This window comes from Myotis lucifugus, unplaced genomic scaffold (assembly GCF_000147115.1).
Source record: "Myotis lucifugus unplaced genomic scaffold, Myoluc2.0 scaffold_151, whole genome shotgun sequence".
Lineage (NCBI taxonomy): Eukaryota > Metazoa > Chordata > Mammalia > Chiroptera > Vespertilionidae > Myotis > Myotis lucifugus.
The window spans coordinates 1,380,975-1,400,648 of NW_005871199.1; the positions used below are offsets into that span (position 1 = coordinate 1,380,975).

Sequence of the window (19,674 nt, forward strand, 5' to 3'; positions counted from 1 at the left end):
AAGGGAGGAGCCGCCCCAGCGGGAGCCCGAGAGAGAACGCGGTGTTCTCGGCGGCAGTCCCCACCCTCCCCACCCAGCAGGGCAAGAGGCACCCAACTTATAGGAGAAAGAGGAGGGGACGGCGAGACAGAGACGGCGGAGTAACGAGGGCTGGGCAGCCGACAGGGGGCGAGGCTACACGGCGGCACGCATACATTAAGACACACATTGCAGATGCCAGTCGCTGTTGGCTCCACGTGCTTCACCCGTGAGCGGAGGCGCTCAAAGCGGGGGCAGAGGGGCCGGATCCCGAGGAGCCGGGAGTCCTACATCTCGAGGCGTGCGCCTCAGGTCACGCAACCATTCAGCACACCCCGGCCACGCGTTTCCGGCGCACCACCATCCTATTTAAGGCCACGGCTTCCGCCCTTTTCCTCCCCTCCCTTCTTTTCCAGTCTTTTTCCATCCTCCTCCTTTTCTCATCACCGGGTCCTCTCCCCGAGCCGCATGTAGGGGCGGGGCACGGAATGCTGCCCTTCCAGCCAATCGTCACCTGACCGCCTCTCTATTGGCCGAGCCCCTGTGTGCTGTAGCCAATGGGGTGAGACTGTCAGTGACTGTGGTCACGTGCCACCGGCGAGCAGACCAATGAGGGGACGAGGTCTGTGTACGCAGGGGGGAAGGCACGTGCGGAACTGCACGTGTCTGGGAGGGGCAAGGGGCGGGACCCCCTGGGAGGGAGGCGGAGGTGGGGAGCCGCGACCGGAGTGTGCGAGGAGCTGAAGACAGCCCGGGCTGAGCCGGCCGACACAGGTGAGGAGACCAGGACGGAGGACGGGGAGCTGCGCGGGAGGATCGGCCCGAGAGAGAGTAGGTGTAGGGACCTCTTGGTATTGGGAGGGATCGTATCACGTGGCAGAGGGACCCGAGAGGGTCCGGAGCAGGAAACCTGATGAGAAAGACAAGGAAGAGGCAGGTGGGGGTGGGGGGGGGGAATGTCTCTATGGGAGGGGTTCCTGCAGAGTCACTAGGTGGGTTCCGGTGCCGGAGCTTTAACGCTCCCGGGTGGCGTGACGTCCGATGGAGAGGCTCGCTGCGGAGTCAGGCTCGGAACTCATCAGGCGAACCATGGGCCGGGCCGGGGAAGGTGTTAAGTCAGGTATTTGCTCTTGAAATGAGGGAAGAGAGAACAGAAGTCCGTCGGGCTAAGAGCTGCTCTGCCGAGGCCAGAGCGGCAGTTCGGGTTCTTAATGGAGGCTGGGGAGATGGCTTTTACGATGGCCCTGAGGCAGGTAACATTGGCGAGGCAGAGAGGAGAGAGGATTGTCCCGCTCCGCACACCCCAGCCGTCCAGTCCATTTCCTGATTCTCGGATTCTGGTTTCCAACTCCTTTGCTTTGCTCTTCAGTTGCAGGTCCGATCTCTGGGTACTCCAGGAGCTGCTCTCCAGCCCCTGCTTCTGAACCTATGGATTCTCCATCTAGCGTTTCCTCCTATTCCTCCTCCTCTCCCCCTTCCTCCTTTTCCACCTCCCCGGTGAACAGTGACTTTGGCTTCCCCTCGGATAGTGAGGGGGAGGAGAAGGGGGCCCGTGGCCCCAGGCCGGACACTGTTGGGCAGAGGGGAGGCTCTCGGCCCAGCCCCGGTCCTATCCGCTGCAGGCAACGACCCAAGGTTTCCAGGAACCAACGTACAGCATCTCACTCGGAACAGCGGGGCTTGGCTTCTCCTATGGCAGGGTCTGGGGTCAAAAGATCAAGAGATCGCCGTGCATTGGAGACCAGTCTAAACACCCGTGGTACAACCACAGAAGGAGACCTGCTCTTTGCTCAGAAGGTAAGAGAAAGCTGAGGGGGGTGGGGGGGGAGCAGATACTACTGGGGTGTCTTGGCACCCTGCTACTGGTAAGGACCCGGTGAGGATAGTACTGGCTCCCGGATTTGGAGGTGGAAGAAGAATCAGTGCTGGTGTAAGCAATGCTCATAGCCTTCCTCCCGTTTTTCTACAGTGTAAAGAGCTCCAGGGATTCATACGTCCTCTCACAGACCTCCTGAATGGGCTGAAGATGGGTCGCTTTGAAAGAGGTTAGTTGCATTCATCCAAGCTAGGTTCACATCTCTCGCGTTCCCTCTCTCCTCTCTCTTTGAAAATCTGTTTTAAATATGTATTTCTCGTAAGTCTTTGTTTGGGTCTTGATTATTCCTTTTTTTTTTTTCGGGGACTTAATTTCTGTGGGTGAATCCATTTTAACCCCCTGCTGTCCTTCTTTTCTTTACCTGACTAAATTCTTGAATTCCAATCCTTGATCTCTTTCTCACTCCCTGAACCCAGGATTGAGCAGTTTCCAGCAGAGTGTGGCAATGGACAGGATCCAGCGTATCATAGGTGTTTTGCAGAAGCCACAGATGGGGTAAGTTCTTCTGGCTCTTTCCTCGGTACATCATTAAAAAGGAGGTATTTTCAGCCCTGTCATGTTGCTTCTTTCACATTTAATTGTGTGTTGTTGTTTTTTTAATTTCTTTTTCACAGGGAGCGTTATCTGAGAACTCTGCTACAGGTAGAAGGAATGCTAAAGACTTGGTTTCCTCACATAGCTGCTCAGAAGTCATCATTGCGCAGTAGCAGGCATCAGCTGACCAAGGTAAGAATCTATAAACCTGAGGAAGAGGTGGGAAATTAACCAAGGAAATGAAGTGTACAATTAGAAATGGGCTTCCTCTTCCATTTCTTTCTGGGTCTTTTTTATCTTTTCGACAAGTTCCTTTTCAGGGAAGGGGAAAATGAAACTTCCTTTATTGTCTTGATTCCTAGATGTTATTTTTGTTCTGTCACTTCAAAGGATTTCGTGAGGTTTAATCCTACCCCTCAGATGGCAGCTTATCTGCTTTTTGCATAGATATAGAAGGCTTTTTACCTGGCCAAATGATTCAGGTCGGAAGGTGTCTCACTCCCTGAACCCAAATCCTTTTTCTCTGCAAATCTTTTTTTTCTCTGCTGCCCCTAAGATGCTTTCCTTCTCCTTTTTATTCCTACCCAAGTATGGTCATACCAGACCCTCTGGAAGCATGGGTTTAATGGACTGGTCATAAGTACATCACTGGGAGAGAGGAGGGCAGCCCTGGAGCACTCATGGGGGCTTGTTAGAGCCTTAGACCTAGTGTGGAAGTGAACTATTTTCTGGGCCTTCAAATAATAGGGCATTTAGGGGCACTCGAATGATAGGGAGGAGAAAGTTTCCTGTAGATAATAGACAGGCCTTGTTTTCAATCAACCACAGTTATCACCGTGAGAATAATCAATTTTAAAATAAGCCATCGGGTAGCTCAGGTGGTTAGAGCATCGTCCCAATATGCCAAGGTTGCAGGTTTGATCCCTGGTCAGGGCACATACAAGAATCCACCAATGAATGCATAAATAAGTGGAACAGCAAAGATGTTCCCTCTCTCTCTTGTTCCCTTCCTCTCTCTAAAAAATCAATTAAATTTTAAAAATTATTAAAAATAACTGGGAGGAAAACAATGAAATCTTACCATTTACAATAGTATGGATGGACCTAAATAGTCTCAGCATAGTACAGCATAGGGAATATAGCCAATAGTATTGCAATAACTGTGTAACTGTGTAACATAATACACCTAAAACTAATACAAAATAATGTTGAATGTAAACTGTAATTTAAAAATAAAATTTTAAAAATAAGCAGGAAGATCTTGCCTGCATATTAATTTATACTTCTTAAGGCACTCAACATAGGAAATTAGAATTTAAAATACAGAAATGGGAAATGATTCCAATGAAAAGAAATTAAAAATGAATTATAAGTAATAACCCATAGAACTGTTTTATTTGGTATATGTCTGAATATCTAGTGCCTAATATAGTGTGTGGTACATAGTGGGCCCTCAAGTATTTGTTGAGTAAATGAAAATATAATTTGGTTACTAAAACTTTTACTTAATTATGACCTGGCAGGAAATTATCTGTTGCATAAAACAAGGTATGTTTGCTTTGCAAACAGTTCCCAAGGAAAGCAAAGGTTTAAGTAACCAGGTAGAGTTCATCTGAAAGTTTTCTCATAATTTCTTTTCTTTTCTCCCCTTCCCTAGCATTGTCTAAGCCACCGCAGTTATCCAGCTGCTTCCTCTCCTGCACCTTCTCTGGAAAAGATGGAACAGACACAGCTAGGACATCTGGTATTAAAACCAAAGCAGCCTTGGCATCTCCCTCAATGGCCAGCTATGAACCTCACTTGGATCCACACCACTCCAATTTGCAACCCCCCTCTCAGTACTCCAAGTACTGTCTCCTTTAGCCAGGGTCCTTTAGGCACTGGAACCAGCATTGGTGTCATCTTTTTCCTTCAGCATGGAGAGCAGCCTTTTACCCACTCTGCCCCGACCAGTCCAGTTCCACCTACTACAGCATCTCCTGCCATCCCTGGTTATCCTAAGAAACTATCTGGAGAGAGACCTCGTTGCCACAGTTTGCCAGTAACTCTGCAATCAGACTGGAGCTGTCCCCTGTCCCCTCGTGATCTTCCCACCATGGCCAGAGAGAAGACTGTGGGACACCTAGAACAAACGAGAAGCCATCCTCCAGTTGCTCCTGATGTCCATCCTCTCAACCCCTAATCCAAGACTTGAGACTGTAGTTTCTAATTTGTATAAATATATGTCTGTACATATATATGTGTGTGTATGTATGTATGTGTGTGTGCGTGTGTGTGTATTACTTTTAATGTGTGCATTTGTGTTGAGGGAAGAGAAATCCTTTCTGATTAAAGAAATTTTATACCTAAACAGTTTGCTGATTGGGGGGGAATTGAAACCTTCTGTTTCAAATACCAATATTTATCCTCAATGCTGCAGAAAAGAAGGAAGGGGATGGGCAGGTTTGTGAAGTCGAGCTCCACCAAGTGGGAAGTCTGGATGGGACAATGTAAGTCCTGTGGGAAAGGAAGAGGGACTCTGCAGCTGGCTTCCTAGGGAACAGCCTTGGGACAGTTACAGGGCTCAGAGTTGGCTTTGTTTTTTTCATTCGGGCTCAGAGAATAGTACCTTTCCCTTTGTGTCTTTCCCTCTTGTAATCATCCAGCTGGCCCAGATTAGCAGGTTCTTCTGCTTTGCAATAGCTCTTTGCCTTGATGGGAGCTGTTGATGCTTGTGGATAAATGATATGTAATCTGCTGCCAGAGGTGGGACATAAGAACCAGAACAGGCACTGTGGTTGCCAGTTTTGAAGAGAAGGGGTGCCCTAGAGTTGTTAGAATGGGGAGTCCCCTCAGACACTGGGCCTCATCTTTAATAAAAAAGCTGCAGTTAAAAAAAAAAAAGCAGTTGCTAAATGTAAAGGGGTGGGCAAAAGTATGTTTACAATTGTAAGCATGGGAAACAGTTTATTGTATTATTATTGTATTAGTTATTATGAACAATTATCAACCTACTCTTGCCCACCTCTGTATGTTGGACTAAGGAAGGCTACCTATCCAGTGTTACCAGGTAGCAAAAATGAAGTCTATGAAGTTACCTATATATCTCCTCTCTGTATAGTACTCTTCCTGATTTGTCTCACTTTCCACCAAAACCATATCCTCTCCCATTCTAAGTCTTGACTGTGTATCAGACTACACAGTCATCTTAGTTATTGTTTATTGGCTATTGAGTATGTTCCTCACAGCTAGTTCTATGTCTTTCCCCTACGTCTCAAGTCCTCTTTTCTCAGTGAATAATTCTTTCCTTTTATTTCAGAGAACATGACCTCCTTTCTAAAGCAAACCTCTCCATTTGTGCTTTTGGTTACCTTTCACTTCTGGAACTTCTGCTATACCACTTATTCTAACCTTTTTCTCTTGTAACTTCAATTTGTTATTGAATTATTCTTTATCCTGCACGTTTTTAAAAATGTTTTTCTTTATTGATTTGAGAGAGAGAGAAACATCAGTGAGAGAGATACATCAATTGCCTGCCTCCCACACGCCCCCTACCCCCACCCCCTGGGGATCGAACTTGTGACTCCTTTGTACATGGGGCAATGCTCAATCCACTGTACCACCCTGGCCAGACTCTCCTGTAAGTTTGATCAGGTTCCCCCTTCTTGAAAACCTCTCTTGAGCCTGACTGTCTTGTTTTTCTCTCCGTACTTCTTGACAGAGTGGTCTAATCATACTTTCTGATTCCCTCCTACCACTCAGCCCTTAACCTCTTGTAGGCTAGCTTCTACTCACACTCCACTGCACCTTCCCAGGTCACTAATGAGCTCACAGAATCAGAGTATTACAGTGTAGCTTCCACCCAATCAAGAGCTAGATCCAGGGGGCCTTTACGAAGGCTATGTAGTTCATGCTCCCTGTGTCATTTGACACCCTGGATGCTGCCTACTGAAACTCTCCTCCCTCGGATCCCATGACACTAGCCTGATTCTCCTCTTACCTATCTGGCAACAACTTGGATAACTCTAAATGGCACCACTTCTGCCAATTCCAGAGCGTGGGTGTTCCCCTAGGCTCACACATTGGCTCTTTATTCTTCTCTGACAACATCCTTTCACTAGAGGTTTCATCCTCATGGCTATAGTTATTGCCTCAATTTTAGAAGACTGCAAGAACTTCATCTCCAGTCACCATCTTTCACCTGAGAGATGACATAATGAATGTCTAAGTTCCTGCTGGAGAGTTCTATTTACATATTACTAGCACTTAAAACTTATTAAAAATTTCAGCATTTTCTATCCAAGAGGTACCATTTGTATCTGATCAAACCCCTTCATTTTATAGATGACAAAACTTAGGTGCAATTGGATTATAGTCTGGTGCTTTTTCTAGTGCTCACCAATGCAAACATTATATTTCCTTTAAAGATGTTCTGTTCTGCCTTCTTACAGTCTCTTTTTCTTCTGTTAGTGCTATCTATCTACCATCATTTTTCCAGATAACTAGGCTTAAAACTTGGTGTTGTTCAGTCATCAAATCCTTTTTATTCTGTATTTGGAATATCTCTTAAAATACATTTCTTCCCATTCATTTCATTGCCACCTCTCTGATGTAAATTTTGGCTATAGCAATAGTCTTTCTTACCTCCAGTCCCTTCTCACGATAACCAGATAAATTTTCCTAGAACAATGCTTTGAGTGTCATTCCCTATTTAAATTCTCCAATGGCTCGCCAGTGCTTTACGATGAAAGTCCAAAACCTTTAGTCAGGCTCTCTATTTCCCCCCCTGCTCTCCTGTGTGATCCCTCTGTTCCAGTTTTCTTATTTGACCCTGAACACTATAAGCCTTTTTAAAAAATATGATTTTAGAGAGAGGGAAACACTGATGAGAGGGAAACATCAATCAGCTGCCTCCTACACGCCCTTGCATGCCCCCTACTGGGGAGCATGCCTGAAACCTGGTCATATGCCCTGATCAGGAATGGCACTGGCAATCTCTTGGGACATGGGACAACATTCTCAACCAACTGAGCCATAAACTGTAAGTCTTTTTGCCTCTCAACTCATATTCATGCTGATTACTTTGTTCAGTCTTTTCTGGTTCTGTTAACTAAACCCTACCCTTCTGTCAGTGACTAACAAGTCTTTCTCCCAATTACTCTCTCCATTAAACATTGTATATAGGCTCAGCCTTTGGCCCATAAAATGAGATCATGTACAGGGTTTGGTATATAGTAGGCCCTCAAAATATTACTTTCCCCCTTTATTTCAAGGTATTTTTATATTTTATTTCATTTGATTCTCAACAAATTTTGTGTGATTGAGGGCAAATATCAGTTCCATTTTACATATGAAGAAATAGACTGGAGGTTTAAGTCAGGAATCAGCAAAAGCCAAATAGTAAATATTTTAGGCATTGTGAGCCATACATCTCTGTTGCAACTATCCAACTCTGCCATTGTAGCCCAAAGCAGCCATACCTAATATATAAACAAATGAACACAGCTGTGTCCCAATAAAGGTTTATTTACAAAAACACTGGTGGAGTTGGATTTGACCTGTAGGCAGTAGTTTGCAGACTACTGGTTTAAGGGACTTGTTCAAGGTCATATGCCTGATATCAGAATTTGAATAGAATCCAGATTTCCTGACTTCTAATCCAGTGCCTTTTCACCATATTATGCTGTAGCCTATATAACTTATTTTGCATTTATCATATGCTACCTTGTTTTATTATTTATCTTTTGTCTACGTACTGTTTTTTGGTGATCCAAAAGGTACTGGATGATATCAACAATACTTAGCACAGAGCAGGCGTTCAATAAAACTTTGTTGATAAGCATGATGTCCCAGTGTAGCTCTATTTGGGTATTTTGAACATGGCTTACTCTAAAGTAATTAGCATAATTGAGGAGGACGCGTGTAGTGTGTGTGTGTGTGTGTGTGTGTGTGTGTGTGTGTGTGTTGCACGAGTAACTCCTCGTTGGGACTTGCTTTCTTGTTTTGAGCCTTTCCCTACTATTTTCCAGGAGCCACTAGATCTGAACTGATGTGAATAGCCATAAATGGACATGTAGAAGTGATATACGAGTAAAAGAAAGGCTGTTTCCATAGTGAGAAAGAAAGAAAAAAGAGATATTTCTCTAGGTCTCACTAGGGGGCAAAATGACCTAAAAGTCTTCCATTCTAAACCCTGCAGGCGTTTCCCAATTCTTTATTTAGTGACGCGGCTGGCAAGATGATGTTATAGGAAACGCATGGTATGTTCATTTCGCTTCTTTTCAGACCAGTTTTTAGGCAGATGAGGGGTGTGACGCTGTTCTGCATCCGGAGAGCAGAGCCCAAAGAATCCGTGTTCGTTGCGACGAGAAAACAGGATGCATGCGCAGGGAGGTTCGCCCACTTCTTCCATTTTCCTTCGAGAGAGAGCGAGCGAGAGCGAGAGAGCGAGAGAGCGAGAGAGCGAGAGAGCGAGAGAGCGAGAGAGAGAGAGAGCGAGAGAGCGAGAGAGCGAGAGAGAGAGAGAGAGAGAGAGATCAATGGCTCGCGTACCTATTAAAGATTTTATCGTTTTACGGGGTAGGAATCGGGCTGATCTCCGGAGCCTTGGGACAACGACCTCCTCCGAAGGCGAGGGACTTGCTTACGGGAACGTAAGGCAACGGGTATTTTGCTTTGTCAGGCGCAGAGTCCGGCCCGGGGGTCTGGTGCGGACCGCGGGAGAGACCGTCAACCGGGCAAGAGAGAACGTTGCCATGGTTTCCGCGTTGGTTTTTCCCCCCTCTTCTTTCAGCCTGGATTTCCTTGCGCGGCGCCGGGATTACGCACTTCCGCTTCCGGTTGCGAGGGGGCTCGCGTCGGCTGGTGCGGTGGGCGCGGGGTGAGGAGCGGTGTCGGGCGTGGGGGTGGGGGGGGAGGCGGTGCCGCGGGAGGGCACGTTGGCGCGCGGTGGTCCCCTTTCCAAAGACCGAGAACGACCCCGAAACAACCCACCCCGGCCCTCCCGAGGCCGCGAGCGGTCCTGGGGGTGGGGGTGCGGCGCGGGTGCCCTCTCGACCCGGCCGCGGACATCTGCGCGGTGACACCTCGCTGCCGTCGCTTCGCTTCCCTGGCAGGGTTTGCACTGGCAGGAAGAACGAGGGAGTCTTGGCGAGGATGCGCGGTGACCTGTAGGCTCGGAGAACTTGCACGCGCCCTCTCTCGCTTATTTTTGAACGTGGCATATCCAGACACAGCAGAAGCCGTGCGGTAGAGTGTGCATTCGGGTGTGTTTCTCCTTCTTAACGTGGTATCTATATTTTCTTCCCCGTTTTTCCATCAGCCTCTAGGTCCCAGAGAGTGAAGACTTCATCCCAAGGTCATGGCAAAACACCTGAAGTTCATTGCCAGGACTGTGATGGTGCAGGACGGGAACGTGGAAGGGGCATACAGGACCCTGAACAGGTAGGTGTTAAAGGGCCAGAATCATGCCGAGACCAGCTCTCCTGACAAGTGCAGTGGCTGTTCTTTCCCTTCCCCTGTCATACCTTGTTCTCAAACCAGTGCCCGCCCAGGTGGTCACAGTCTTGAAACTTCCCAGCCTCTCAGGACCTGAATTCCATCCAAGGCCTCAAATAGGGCCCAAAGGGGAAGTCAAGTTATAAAGTTGCCAGGAGGCAGGAACCGAGGACGTGGTTCAGAGAAAGCTCAGGGAGGGAACGGTGTGGGACAAAGCTAATGGAAAAGGTGAATTCAGAGTTGGAATCTTGGAGAATCAAGCAAGAGAGGAAAAGTGTTACAGGTTTAGAGGAAGGTTACAGCAGAAGCAGGAGCATAGAGATGGAAGTGAACTGGCTGGAGTGGAGGAGCTGTATTGAAATGTTTTTATTTTTATTTTTATTTTAAAATATATTTCTTTATTGATTTCAGAGAGGAAGGGAGAAGGAGAGAGAGAGATAGAAACATCAATGATGAGAGAGAATCATCCATCAGCTGCCTCCTGCACACCCCCTACTGGGGATCAAGCCCGCAACCCAGGCATGTGCCCTTGGCCAGAATCGAACCCGGGACCCTTCAGTCCACAGGCTGACGCTCCATCCACCAAGCCAAGCTGGCCAGGGCTTGAAATGTTTTAAATGCTAGTCTGAGAGATTTGAATGACCCTACTGAAGAAGGCCTTACCACTGTAGCTCCTCAAGCAAAGAGTTCCTTAGCCTCCCCTTGGTTATAAGTCTTAGACTTTCTGGCTATGCCTCATTCATCATTTTCTGTCTCCAGTGTGAAGCAGAGTTTGGAGAAACGAAGGTTTGTTGGGTTGAATTATCAAAGAATGGTATGAAAGAGATCTTAAAAGAGATTATATGAGGTGGCCCTCTACCTTAAGGCTAGCAAGGTGGTAGCTTTATTTCACAAGTCTAGCAAGATAAAATTATATTTCTTGGCCACACAGTTATTGAATGGTGGAGAGGAGTGTAAAACCCATCTTTCTAGTGCAGTGTTCTTTGCTCTATGTTACTAGACTGTTTACTAGTTTCTCTGGAAATGGAGAGACCTCTGATAGTCATTTTCCAGTTAGGAATCCTTATTTGACTGGGCTTAAATACTAGTGGGGTTCTTGGGGGCTGAGAGGGTAAAGGAGAGAGAACCTCGTTCTTAGCAAAGCGTGCTAGGTGCGATCGGCTGGATGGCGGAAGACCACAGTAAGTGGGGGCAAAGATGCTGTCAGAAGCTGTATAAGTGAAAAACAGTTGCCGGCTGAGGGTAGTTCATGTGTCTTTTCAAGGATTTGGTGTTGGGTCAGCCCCATGTCCTCATTCTGTGTCTGCATGCCATTCATATCCTTGGGCAGAAGTGGTTCCCTCTGCATTGTCACTTACATTGAGAGTAAAAATAGTCAGTGACATACCGGGTGATAAGATACCCTATTTCATTTTTCTCTATTACTGCTCATTCCCACCTCTCCTATTTCAGACCTTTGAGTGGCATGTGTTGTAGAAGCAGTCTGACAAAGGAAACAGCCTATGTGTCTGCCTAGTTAGATCGCCGTAAATGTTCATTACATAACCAAGGGCCCTCATGGGTGCCCTGCGATGAGGAGATAGAGAGTGTGGGTTGCTAGGAAGCCCTGCATGATTGGCTGGCCCCAAGCGAGGGAAGTTAAGCACACTGCACACATGCCCGGATGACCCCGTTTATTTCTGGTAGGCGAGCTTCTGGGCCCATTGAGTCCTTCTGCGTACACATTGGTCCTGACGTAGGCTAGCTACTTGGACATGTGAGTCTGCCTCAGCTCCTTTTACATAATCCCTTGAATTTCACTAAAACTGGCAGCTGATTTCTCCTTCAGTGTTATGTTGCCAGGCGCCTGAACTCAAGGCTGATCTGTTTACACTAAAGCTGTTCGTCTTCTAGTCCTTGAACTACCTTTGGAAGCAGGAACATCTTTAGTAACACCCTGTCTGTTTACTTCATGAGTTCTGCAAAGCTCTTCCCGTATCCTTTTTGTTAGAAATAAGTTGAGTAGATGCCTTTATGGTAGGAACTCAGGACCATTTGAAGATAATCTGTACTTTTTTTAGGATAACTAAAATCTTGGAACTTATTTGGTCTGTGTTCAGGAATTAGGTGGAATAGTCCCGGGAAAACCATTAGCAGTCCCCTAATTATGTTGTGGGCCACCGATCTTTTTGTTCTTTCCCCTCCTCCATTCTCATATTCTTCTGTTAGTTTCCTTCATGTCTTACTTTTTTGCCTCACCACAGGCATTTACTTGGTAAGATGACCACTTCGGTTCCAAACCCCTTTTGAAACTCCGGTAGGATACCTGAGTATGTCTACACTCTCTCCTCCCTTTGCAGTTCTCTTTCATCCTACTTTTAAACTGTCTTTGTCATTCCAGTAGGATCCTCTTCCAAAGTGAAGTCATATTCAGGGGTCCCTGTTCTTTTTATAGTCTATCCTCAAATCCAGTCTCCTTATCCTTTTTATATTATATTTCTAGTTTTTTCTCTCTGGGACTTTTTCCCATTTTTTTCTCTAATATACTAGGGTCTAGTTCAAAAAGTAGCCTTCATCAAACAGCAGTAAACAACTGAAGTAAATGCGTAGGTGTTTCCATGGTTACTTACATGTCAGTGTGCCATGTCTTGGCTTACATCTCTTGAATTAAGGAGCCTAGCCCAGCTCTTCCTCCTTCCTTCTTTCCTTTGCTCACGAGCACTGCAGTAATTTGTCTTCTGAACCTCAGTGGTTTTTGCTTGAGGAGCAGAATGCTGTTGTGGAGCACAGCACTAAAGACTGAATTCTACTTCTAGCTGTATTCTGTGATCTTGGGGCAGATTAGCCTCTATGAACTTCAGTTATCTAAAATCTAAATCTTAGCAAAGATAATATTATTGAGGCTTTCTGAGTCAGCATTTCCAAGAACTGTGTCTACTATAAAGTCAACCCCTTGAGCTGTGGACATTTGTCAGTCACCTAGAGGATTCATTTTTGTCATATATTTACTGATAAAGGCTTAATCTCTAACCTTAAGCAGCACACAAACCAGTAAGGGAGATGAAAAAAATAACAAATAACCACAGTTAAATATAATATTGTCTGATCAATATTTTAAAAGGGGCATTAACACTGCTATGGCATTGGTTTTCCCTGGACTTTCAGCAGCAACATCATCTGGGAACTTGTTAGAAATGCACATTCTTGCCCTAGCCGGTTTGGCTCAGTGGATAGAGCGTTGGCCTACGGACTGAAGGGTCCTGGGTTCGATTCCGGTCAAGCGCACATGCCTGGATTTCAGGCTCGATCCCCAGTAGGGGGACATGGAGGAGGCAGCCAATCAATGATTCCCTCTCATCATTGTCTATCTCTCTCTCCCTCTCTGAAATTAATAAAGAATCTATTAAAAAAAAAAAAGAAATGTACATTCTTGGGCTCCACCCAAGACCTATGGAGTCAGAAACTGGAGATGGCACAGTAGCCATGTCTCCAATTGTGTTTATGACTTCTTATATGTAATGAAAGGGCAGGGAAGGCAGGAATGGAACCACTCAAACAATGCCAGGAATGGAGGGCAGCAGCAGCGGGTGCCTCCAGATCTCCTCAGGGTTGAGAGGGAGACACAAATTACAGATTGGAGCCAGAGCTCTCCGGAGCATAGGGATTAGATAGGTTATAGAATAAACCCCCATGTCTTCCTGGCTCAGTGAAAACAAAGAGGTGAGTTTGAGTTAGGCATGTTCTAAATCCAGCAGGAGAAGCTGCATTGCAAGGAATTGGGGGGAGGAAGGGGGAAAACAGATTGAGCTCAGTTTTATGGACACTTAAAGATTAATAAAATGTGGTTTCTACCTTTGAGGATTTTCAGTCTAATAAGGGAAATATTTGTATAAGTAACGGAAGGGCAGAATGAAATAGTTGCTAAATAGGTCTACAAAAAAGTAAATGATTGTGTAATTAATTGCTTTTTTATTCCCCTCAAATTCCTATTTGGGGTCTCTATAAGTTGGCAGTTAATGCTGTATTGCCACCATTTCATACCCTAATTTTTTTTTAGAGAGAGAGAAGAAGGGAGAGGGACAGAGAGATAGAAACATCAATGAGAGAGAAACATTGAGCGGCTGCCTCCTGCACTCCCCCTACCAGGGATTGAGCCCACAATCCAGGCATGTGCCCTGACCGGGAATCAAACGGGTGACCTCTTGGTTCATGGGTCAGTGCCCAACCACTGGGCCACACCGGCTGGACCCTAATTTTTTACAGACATCAGTTGTTTGGTCAGTTGACTTCTGGCCATCTGTAAAATTGAAAAGGAATAATAATGAGCCCAAGCTTCTAACTTCATTGCCTGCCTTAATACAGAATCCTCACCATGGATGGGCTCATTGAGGATATCAAGCGACGCCGGTACTATGAGAAGCCTTGCCGCAGACGACAGAGGGAAAGCTATGAAACCTGCCGGAGGATCTACAACATGGAAATGACTCGCAAGATCAACTTTTTGATGCGAAAGAATCGGGCAGATCCATGGCAAGGCTGCTAAGGCCTGTGGATAGTAGGCCCAGTAGGAAAACACGTATCTGGTTGTATCTCCATCTCTTTTCTTTCTGCGACCCGTTTCTTGCAATAAACTCAATCACGTATATACAAGAAGGCCTGTGTATATTGAAATAATCCACTAGTCAGCAATGGACCCTCTCTTCTATTAAGTGAAAGAGAAACTGAGTCAAAAAATAGTCTAGGAATAGAGGGGCTGGTTGGCAGGGGGGAATGGGGAGTATTGTTCAGTGGGTAAAGAGTTTGAATTTGGGAAGATGAAAAAGTTCTGGAGATGGATGGTGGTTGCATAGTTACATAACAGTGTGAACGTACTGAATGCCACTGAATTGTACACTCAGGTGGTTAAAATGGTGTATTTTATGTTAGGTCTATTTTACTGTAATAATTTTTTTAAAGTAGTTTAGGAGAAGTAAGGAAATTTCATAATTGTAGTGGAATATACCAGTATCTACCATTTCCTACCCAACTTTTATGAAACACAAAGCAAGATCTTATTAGAAAAGCATCTGTTAATCTTGTTTTTTTTTGACAAGAGAAAATAAAATTTAATATCATGCACATGGGGACCCAACATACATGAGAGAGTCAGAGACCCTGCATACAGGAGAGATTTAGATACAGAAAGGGGAATTGAAGTATGTAAGACACCGAGTTAGAGATGAGGTAATGCATATTGCAGGATGATAAAAAGAACAGATTTTCAGTTAATAAAAGTGCCCTGCCATATAAGTGGGTCAAAAGGTTAGTACTGATAATCTCTTTTTATGGGCAAGGCCTTTAATTCAAATTCTTCTAAGTAATTAAGGGGGGGAAGGGGAGCAGAAATTTCTCCTGAGCCTGAAGCTAAAATTGCCTTCAGCTCAAAGTAATTTGCATACCACCCAGGCACATCCTGGGGTGGCTGGTTCTAGACCCCCACACAATTTTCCCATACCCTTGCCACTGTCATAGTCGTCTTCTTTTTCTTAAATCAATTTTAAATTTTTCAATTATAGTTGACATGTATTATTATACTAATTTCAGGTGTACACCCTAGTGATTAGACATATAATTTACTAAGAGATGATCCCAATAAATCTCATAATCATCTGACCCAATAAGTCATTAAAATATTATTGACTATATTACCTATGCTGTACTTTACATCCCCATGACTGTTTTGTGACTACCTATTTGTACTTAATCCCTTCACCTTTTTCACCCAGTACCCAAACCCCCTTCCATCTAGCAACCATCAAAATGTTCTCTGTATCTATGAGTCTGTTTCTGTTACACTTGTTCATTTATTTTGGTTTTTTAGATTCAGTTGTTGATGGAAATGTATTGGCATTTTATTGTTCATGTTTTTGATGTTTGTTTTCTGTTCTTTTTAAAAATATGTTTTTATTGATTTCAGAGAGAAGAAGGGAGAGGGAGAGAGAGAAAATCATCGATTGGCTGCCTCCTACAAGCCCCTTACTGGGGATCAAGTCCACAACCTGGCATGGGCCCTGACTGGGAATCCAGCTGGAGACCTTGATTACTATTGGCATGTCAGTGAGAGGGATTTACCCGCAGGCCAGTCAAGTTTACAACTCAATGTTGTAATTTTGATGTGGTTGTAGAAGGAACGAGTACATTTACCTACGCTGCCATTTTGACCGGAAGTCCCAGCCTCTGTTACTCTTTACTATACTGCCCCCCATTGTTAGGTAAAAGAAGGAAAGGAAGCTTGTATATATTTGGAATAAATTCTGCTTCTGAAATACCCATCAACCAGATGAGAGTGCTAGAAGCCTTGCCCAAAGGGATCCTTAAGACAAATGTAACATTCACCTCTGTTTTCCCTCTTTCCTTTAGTTTCCCTAAAGGAGGCTGATAGAGGGATGGTGGAGAAGTAATAAAGCAGTAGGTGAATGGTAATAAAGGAAATAGGAGTATTGAGAAATAGAAGGGCACTGAGCCAGAAATGCCCTCAGCAGCAGTCATCAAAGTGTGGTTTTCAGATCTGCAGTATTGACAGAAGCTAAGAAATTGTTTGAAATGTACATTCTGGGACCCAGCTTTAGACTTCTGAATTGGAAATTGGGGTTGGAGCCCAGTAATATAGTTTAACAAGCCCTGCAGGTGATTCTGATGCCTGCTAAAATTTGAGAACACTGTCCTGTAGTGCTCAAACGGGAGTCTAGACCCGTGGTCAGCAAACTGCAGCTCACGAGCCACATGCGGCTCTTTGGCCTCTTGAGTGTGGCTCTTCCTAAGCCTTAGGAGTACCCTAATTAAGTTAATAACAATGTACCTACCTATATAGTTTAAGTTTAAAAAATTTGGTTCTCAAAAGAAAATTCAATCGTTGTACTGTTGATATTTGGCTCTGTTGACTAATGAGTTTGCCGACCACTGGTTTAGACGGAGGACCCCACCACCTTCCCTGCCTTTCCCCAAAAGGCACTCCAGGGTCTGTGATTTTTTTTAAAAATAAATTTTTATTGATTTCAGAGAGGAAGGGAGAAGGAGAGAGAGAGAGAAACATCAGTGATGAGAGAGAACCATTGATCGGCTGCCTCCTGCACTCCCCCCACTGGGGATCGAGCCCACAACTCAGGCAGGCATGTGCCCTTGACTGGAATCAAACCCAGGACCCTTCAGTCCGCAGGCCGACGCTCTATCCACTGAGCCAAACCAGCTAGGGCCTGGGTCTGATTTTTAATAGCGCGGTGGGGGGGGGGGGGGTATCTGGCCCCTGGGAAGAACAGCTACTCTGCTTCCTCTCCTGGTTCCCCTGACAGCCATGCTGCTGATATAAGGAGAGTTGATGCTAACCCCCTGAAGGAGAACAGAGGGTAGGCAGAAGTTGCTAGCCCACCTCATCTCAACCAAGCCGCAGCTCTCAGCATGGTGTTTTAAAAAAAAGTAGGAGGGTGGGGGGGCAGTGGGGGGATAAGGACACATATGCAATACCTTAATAAAGAAAAAAAATTAAACAGCAGATTGCCAAGGCCACCCCGCCTCCAACCTCTCCAGATTGCTAGTGTCCACACATTGCCCCCTTGTGGTGTAGTCTTGTGGCTTCAGATTTCTGGCCTCAATTTTCTTTTCACTATCTTTTCTCCCTTTCACAAATACCACACTTATTGATAAAGCAGGCCTGCCAGAAGATATGCTGTAGCCATTGTTCTTGCCTTTCAAGGCTTGATCTCTCTTCCACTTGGCAGCTGTATGGTGAAGAAGACGTATTGCAGGGCATTGCACAGAAATAGCTTAGATCTGGGCCTTGCCCTCTGGAAGCTCACACTGTGGTTAGAGAAATTCTAGATACAGATAATCTTCGACTGGGTCACCTTTGTCTAACCTCATTTTAACAAGTTAATCAGTTAGGCTTTGATACTCCTGAATCACCTGTCAATCTCTGACTCTGGTCTTTACTACATCATTTTCCTATGATTTTGAGCATGGTGTCACCTCCTGCCAGTTGCTATTGGTGAAGAATGGAAGCCTGGCTGTTGCCAAAATGGTAGGATATGTTTGAGATAGAACCAGACCTGTTACTTTGCAGTATTCCTCTGAGGTAGAAGTTGCTTCTGAGCTCCCTCCAAAATACAAAGGGGTGACTAAGATCTATAATTTGTCTCTGAAATTACACCCTGCTTGTCTTAATCTCCAGTCCTGACCATTGCCCATGTCCCCCAGGGCAATGATGGGCTTTAGCAACTGGTCCATTGAGAGGCCTCATGTGTAAAGTGGGTATCTGGCCGGCTGGCTGAAGTTCTAAACAGCTCGTGTTGTCAGGGCAAGGAGAAAGACCTTCCACTCCCTGCTCGGGGAAGCTAGAAGATAGCTCGTGTTCATATAATGAGTAGGGATTGTCCTAATATATTTATCTCTGTATTGGGTTCAGAAGAGGGGTGGTTTGGTATTCACCCACTTACAAGGTGCTACATGCAATACCTCCTACCCTGTTCTTACGTACTTGTGACACTGGATTGCCTCTGGCAGGCCTGTTCCGATCACAATTTAAGGATCTTATGGTTAGTGCTCTGGAAATAGGTATCCCCTTAAAATTGAAACTGTTGAGTATCTAGATGAAAAGCAATCTAGGCATAAAGCAACAAATGCAACGACCTTGAGCTTGGCATTATTCTTTGCATGTCCAAGGAACAACAAGGGGTCAGGATTCTAAAGCTGAATGAGTGAAGAGTAGCAATAGATGAGATCACAGAGGTAATGGACTGGGGCACATCTTGGAGGGCACTTGACTCAGAGATATGGAAAGCCAGGGGGGATGGTTTTGAGCAGGGGAGTAATATGACCTTTTTAATGTGTTTAACATGCTCACTATAGTACCAGATAATTTACTTACGTTTTTGTGAGAGACTAAAAGGGGACAAAGTGGAAGCAAGAGAAAGCAGTTAAGCGACCACTAAAATAATCCAAGCATAAAAGTGATGTTAGTGAAGGTGGTGAGAAGCAGAAGAGTTTCTGTAAATATTTTGAAAAAAGGGCCAATGAAACAGGAGTCCAGGATGACTCCCAAGATTACTGGTCTGCATAACTGTAAGAATAGAGTTGCCAGTAACTGCGACGAGGAAGACTGTATTGGGAGCTGGAGTGTGTTTTCTTGGGGGAGGGGGAATCAATTCAGTTTTCATTGTGTAAATTGTTTACAGCTATGTAGTAAATATAAGTAATATATAAAATATCTATAATAGAGATGTCTATTATACATGTATATCCTGTATCCCGTAGCTTTATTGAGAAGCACTGTTTTAAGTGCATTGTTCTTAGTCACTCATGTTCTCACAGCAGCCCAATGAAATGGATTTTTTTTACAGGTGAGGAAATAGAGGGCTTCAGCGGTTCTCAACCTGTGGGTCGCGACCCATTTGGCGGTCGAACGACCCTTTCACGGGGGTCGCCTAAGACAATCCTGCACATCAGATATTTACATTACGATTCATAACAGTAGCAACATTACAGTTATGAAGTAGCAACGAAAATAATTTTATGGTTGGGTCACAACATGAGGAACTGTATTTAAAGGGCCAGAAGGTTGAGAACCACTGGCAGTAGTTTGCCTAATGTCACAACTAAGGAGCAGGAGAACTGGAATACAAATCTAAGTAGTCGAGCTTTAAAGCCCAGGTCTTACTTAATCATTAAGCAATATTGATTCTCAGAGGATCCCCGACACATTCTAGTAGGCAGTCAATAAATATTTGTTCCATCAATTAGTGAATGACATAATAAAATGT

General features: G+C 45.0%; 2 protein-coding genes and 1 long non-coding RNA gene across 4 annotated transcripts; 2 read left to right on the forward strand and 1 right to left on the reverse strand.

Annotated features, from left to right (window-relative positions):
- Positions 1–669: 669 nt before the first annotated feature.
- On the forward strand, positions 670–4,778 carry CIART (circadian associated repressor of transcription). The gene is made up of 6 exons (XM_014461251.2): positions 670–792; positions 1,388–1,815; positions 1,988–2,063; positions 2,311–2,389; positions 2,509–2,620; positions 4,086–4,778. Exons 2-6 carry the CDS (start codon positions 1,447–1,449, stop codon positions 4,608–4,610), a joined length of 1,161 nt encoding a protein of 386 aa, XP_014316737.1. The 5' UTR covers positions 670–792; positions 1,388–1,446; the 3' UTR covers positions 4,611–4,778.
- Positions 4,779–7,917: 3,139 nt separating this feature from the next.
- Positions 7,918–9,175, reverse strand: LOC111827314. The gene is made up of 2 exons (XR_002830826.1): positions 9,027–9,175; positions 7,918–8,812 (listed from the first exon to the last, which is right to left on the reverse strand). It is a non-coding gene; the product is annotated as an uncharacterized LOC111827314 (long non-coding RNA).
- Positions 8,675–14,536, forward strand: MRPS21 (mitochondrial ribosomal protein S21). 2 transcript variants are annotated; one of them, XM_023759220.1, is made up of 4 exons: positions 8,675–8,800; positions 8,991–9,060; positions 9,201–9,287; positions 9,729–9,771. In XM_023759220.1, the coding sequence occupies exons 1-4, from the start codon at positions 8,709–8,711 to the stop codon at positions 9,747–9,749; spliced, it is 270 nt and encodes an 89-aa protein (XP_023614988.1). In that variant the 5' UTR covers positions 8,675–8,708; the 3' UTR covers positions 9,750–9,771. The 2 variants fall into 2 exon arrangements, with proteins under 2 accessions (XP_023614988.1, XP_014316749.1); XM_014461263.2 differs by lacking the exons at positions 8,675–8,800; positions 8,991–9,060 and adding an exon at positions 14,246–14,536 and having other exon boundaries at positions 9,185–9,287; positions 9,729–9,850.
- The last annotated feature ends 5,138 nt before the right edge of the window (positions 14,537–19,674 follow it).